We start from the raw sequence: 5,026 nt of genomic DNA on the forward strand, positions 1-5,026 counted from the left end.
CCGAGGTGAAGAATCGAAGCCACGATCTGAAGAACCGAGTCCTGCTCCTCCACAGACAAACCCACCACCGCCATGGCCTCCTGAGAAGTTCAACCAGGATCACAACCAGACTACAGGGTCACATGGTCAGAGGGTCACATGGTCACATGGGCAGAGGGTCACAGGGTCACATGGTCAGAGGGTCACAGGGTCAGAGGTTGCGTGCGTTACCATGGTTTCGGCGAAGTCCTTCTTGTCGCTGACGTCGTCCACGGTGTAGGTCCCTGATTGGTTGAGGTAGAAATAATAATCCGGTGTGGTCACGCCCAGATTCTCCCTCTGCTCCGAGCTCGCCCCCTCCAGGATCTGATGAGCAAGACCAGGTTCAGACCGGGTTCAGACCGGGTTCAGACCGGGTTCAGACCGGGTTCAGACCGGGTTCAGACCGGGTCCCAGTCCTAGTCCTGGTCCGGTCCTGGTTTAGTCGGGTGATTTTCTTTATTAGTTAATGTTTAAAAGTAGCAAAAGTAGTAGTACTTGATGGTATTACTACCAGTACTTGTAGAACTCATAGTACTCACAGTACCTGCAGTACATGTAGTACTCATAGTATTTGTAGTATCTATGGTACTGGTAGTACTGGTAGTACCTGTGGTACTCGTAGTACTGGTAGTACTTGTAGTACCTGGTAGTACCTGTAGTACTCATAGTATTTGTAGTATTTATGGTAGTACTGGTAGTACTTGTAGTACTTGTAGTACTGGTAGTACCTGTAGTACTTGTAGTACTGGTAGTACTGTAGTACTTGTAGTACTGGTAGTACCTGTAGTACTTGTAGTACTGGTAGTACCTGTAGTACTTGTAGTACTGGTAGTACCTGTAGTAGTACTTGTAGTACTTGTAGTACTGTAGTACTGTAGTACTTGTAGTACTGGTAGTACTTGTAGTACTGGTAGTACTTGTAGTACCTGGTAGTAAATGTGGAAGTTTCTTTCTCCTGCGTTTTGTGAAACGACTCGACTTTTCTCCAGAAGAAAGTTTGAGATTTTTCCTCCGTCTGGAGCCCCGCCCCCACAGAACTGGATCTCCACATACTTCCCCTGGAGGAGACAGGAGACAAGTGAGGAAAACAAGGAGACAAGTGAGGACACAGAGAGACAAGGAGACAAGGAGACAAGTGAGGAAACAAGGAGACAAGTGAGGACACAGGAGACAAGTGAGGAAACAAGGAGACACAAGTGAGGACACAGGAGACAAGTGAGGAAAACAAGGAGACAAGTGAGGACACAGGAGACAAGTGAGGAAACAAGGAGACAAGTGAGGACACAGGAGACAAGTGAGGAAACAAGGAGACAAGTGAGGACACAGGAGACAAGTGAGGAAACAAGGAGACAAGTGAGGACACAGGAGACAAGGAGGAGACAAGTGAGGAAACAAGGAGAAACAAGTGAGGACACAGGAGACAAGTGAGGAGACAAGGACACAAGACAAGTGAGGACAAGGAGAACAAGGAGACAAGTGAGGAAACAAGGAGACAAGTGAGGACACAGGAGACAAAGTGAGGAAACAAGGAGACAAGTGAGGACACAGGAGACAAGTGAGGAAACAAGGAGACAAGTGAGGAGACACAAGGACACAAGTGAGGACACGAGGAGACAAGTGAGGAGACAAGGACACAAGTGAGGAAACAAGGAGACAAGTGAGGAGACAAGAAGATGAGAAAATTAAGGGAAGTAAAGTGATGAAGAGGATGAAGAGGAGGATGAGGAGGATGAAGAGGATGGAAGAGGAGGATGAGGATGAGGAGGATGAGGAGGATGAGGAGGATGAGGAGGATGAAGAGGAGGATGAGGAGGATGAGGAGGATGAGGAGGATGAGGAGGAGGCACTGACGAAGCGGCTGGAGTTGTTGTTCCGGACGGTCTTGGCGTTTCCAAAAGCCTCGAGCAGAGGATTCGACTGCAGGATGATGTCCTTGACCCTCTGAGGACACAAGACCAGGTTTAGACTGGGTTTAGACCGGGTTTAGACCGGGTTTAGACCGGGTTTAGACCGGGTTTAGACCGGGTTTAGACCGGGTTTAGACGATCTGAACCAGGATCTGAACCAAACTACAGGGTCTAGACCGGGATCATAACCGGACTACAGGGTCTAGGGTCTAGACCGGAGATCATAACCGGACTACAGGGTCTAGACCGAGATCATAACCCGGACTACAGGGTCTAGACCGAGATCATAACCGGACCGGAGACCTACCGGACTACAGGGTCTAGACCGGGACCTGGACTTGAAGAGGTTTCAGTTTCTGTGCTCAGGAGGTGGAGTTTTAAAAGCTGCACTGTGGGACTTTCCTGGGACCGGCTGGTTTCCGTGGAGACGCTGTTACACTGCAGTAAACGTGAGCGTGTTACGGGTCAGATCCGTGAAGAGGCGAGCAGCTCTGACCTGGACCTTGGCTCCTCCTCCGGAAACTTTGGAAATGTAACTCATGATGAACTTCGCCGCCACCGTTTTCCCCGCGCCACTTTCCCCACTGCAAAACAAGACCAGGATCAGGACTAAACCAGGACCCAGACCAGGTCTAAACCAGGACCCAGACCAGGTCTAAACCAGGTCTAAACCAGGAATAAATCAGGTCTGAACTGAGTCTGGGTCTGTGTCCTGGTCCTGGTCCGGGACCGGGTCTGGACTCACCTGATGATCACACACTGGTTCTCGGAGTCGATCATCATGTTCCTGAACATGAGGTCGGCCAGAGCGAAGATGTGAGGAGGGTTCTCGTACTGGGCCTGGACCAGAGCAGGATTATAACCAGACTACAGAGTCTGCGGGGTCTGAGCAGGTCTAGAGCAGGATCATAACCAGTCTTGGACTCACCGCTCCCTGGTACAGCTCCACTTCTCTGTCCGTGAAATACGGCAGCTGCTTGAACGGGTTCACCGAGATCAGAACCGGACCGATGTAGGTCTGAACGGGTCAAGGACTAAACCAGGACTAGACCAGGACTAGACCAGGACTAAACCAGAAACTAAACCAGGACTAAACCAGGACTAAACCAGGACTAGGACAGACAGAACTAAACCAGGACTAAACCAGGACTAGACCAGGACTAGACCAGGATAGACCAGACTAAACCAGGACTAACCAGGACTAAACCAGAACTAAACCAGGACTAAACCAGGACTAACAGACTAGACCAGGACTAGACCAGGACTAAAACCAGGACTAGACCAGAACTAGACCAGAACTAAACCAGGGCTAAACCAGGACTAGACCAGACTAGACCAGAACTAAACCAGACTAGACCAGGACTAGACCAGGACTAAACCAGGACTAGACCAGAACTAGACCAGAACTAAACCAGAACTAAACCAGAACTAGACCAGGACTAGACCAGGACTAAACCAGGACTAAACAGGACTAAACAGGACTAAACCAGAACTAGACCAGGACTAAACCAGGACTAGACCAGAACTAGACCAGAACTAAACCAGAACTAAACCAGAACTAGACCAGGACTAAACCAGGACTAAACCAGGACTAAACCGGGTCCAGGTGGAGGATACAAAGATGTAGTCATCGTTGTATCTCTTGCGCAGGTTTTCGGTGATGGCGTCTTCGTTGATCTTGGACAGTAGAACCATGTCGTCCACGCCGCTCACCTTCACGTTCGCCGTCTGCCAGTGATACTTACTGCCCTGCAACCCACGAGCAAGACACTGATCAAACCCTCAACCCAAGAGCAAGACACTGATCAAACCCTCAACCCACGAGCAAGACACTGATCAAACCCTCAACCCACGAGCAAGACACTGATCAAACCCTCAACCCACGAGCAAGACACTGATCAAACCCTCAACCCACGAGCAAGACACTGATCAAACCCTCAACCCACGAGCAAGACACTGATCAACCCTCACCCACGAGCAAGACACTGATCAAAGAGCAACACTGATCAAGACACTGATCAAACCCTCAAACGAGCAAGACACACGCCCAGAGCAAGACACTGATCAAACCCTCACCCACGAGCAAGACACTGATCAAACCCACACCACGAGCAAGACACTGATCAAACCCTCAGCCCACGAGCAAGACACTGATCAAACCTCACCCACGAGCAAGACACTGATCAAACCCAACCCACGAGCAGAGACAAGACAAGAGCAAACACGACGAGCAAGACATGATCAACCCCTCAACCCACGAGCAAGACACTGATCAAACCCTCAACCCACGAGCAAGACACTGATCAAACCCTCAACCCACGAGCAAGACACTGATTCAAACCCTCAACCCACGAGCAACACTGATCAAACCCTGAGCAAGACACTGATCAACCCTCCCACGAGCAAGACACTGATCAAACCCACACCCACGAGCAAGACACTGATCAAACCTCAGCCCACGAGCAAGACACTGATCAAATCAAACGAGCAAGACACTGATCAACCCAACCCAGACAAGACACTGATCAAACCCTCAACCACGAGCAAGACACTGATCAAACCCTCAACCCACGAGCAAGACACTGATGAGATGATGTCCTGACAGGAGCAGGACATTTGTCTGTAACTGGATTAAATCAACAGAATGTAAAGACTCGTACATTATAAGACTGAATGTGTTTGTTTTATTTGTTTGTTTTATTTGTTTGTTTTATTTGTTTGTTTTGTTTGTTTGTTTTATTTGTTTGTTTTATTTGTTTGTTTTGTTTGTTTGTTTTGTTTGTTTGTTTTGTTTGTTTTATTTGTTTGTTTTGTTTGTTTGTTTTATTTGTTTGTTTTATTTGTTTGTTTGTTTTTTGTTTTTTATTTGTTTGTTTGTTTTTTTGAAACTGTAGTTTTTCCTCTCGAAAAAGAGATTTTTTTTTTTATCTCAAAGAGACTTTTTCCTGGTTAAATAAATAAAATGAATAAAATAAAAGGACGTAGAACCTGCCCAGGGGGGATATTTGTAAGATTTAGGCCGATGGTCAATATGTCTCCAGGTGCCCATATCGGCCGATAATATCAGCCAACCGATATATCGGTCGGGCTCTAGTCCC

The 5,026-nt window shown here is 48.0% G+C and overlaps 1 protein-coding gene across 2 annotated transcripts in view; it reads right to left on the bottom strand.

Moving 5' to 3' along the window:
* The window catches only part of myo1eb (myosin IEb), a 32,042-nt gene extending 28,370 nt beyond the window's left edge, over window positions 1-3,672 (bottom strand). For both annotated transcript variants that reach the window (XM_055163658.1, XM_055163657.1), the window contains exons 1-8: window positions 3,546-3,672; window positions 2,857-2,946; window positions 2,674-2,768; window positions 2,425-2,512; window positions 1,873-1,962; window positions 948-1,079; window positions 211-345; window positions 1-80 (exon numbers count right to left, since the gene is read on the bottom strand). The exon at window positions 1-80 is cut by the window's left edge and continues 53 nt beyond it. In XM_055163658.1, coding sequence (XP_055019633.1) covers window positions 1-80; window positions 211-345; window positions 948-1,079; window positions 1,873-1,962; window positions 2,425-2,512; window positions 2,674-2,768; window positions 2,857-2,946; window positions 3,546-3,623 — 788 coding nt within the window. In that variant the 5' untranslated portion in view covers window positions 3,624-3,672. The remainder of the gene's footprint in view (window positions 81-210; window positions 346-947; window positions 1,080-1,872; window positions 1,963-2,424; window positions 2,513-2,673; window positions 2,769-2,856; window positions 2,947-3,545) is intronic.
* Window positions 3,673-5,026: the final 1,354 nt, after the last annotated feature.

This window comes from Boleophthalmus pectinirostris, unplaced genomic scaffold (genome assembly GCF_026225935.1).
Source record: "Boleophthalmus pectinirostris isolate CB_2022bp ecotype Guang Dong unplaced genomic scaffold, ASM2622593v1 HiC_scaffold_6, whole genome shotgun sequence".
Classification (NCBI taxonomy): Eukaryota; Metazoa; Chordata; class Actinopteri; order Gobiiformes; family Gobiidae; genus Boleophthalmus; species Boleophthalmus pectinirostris.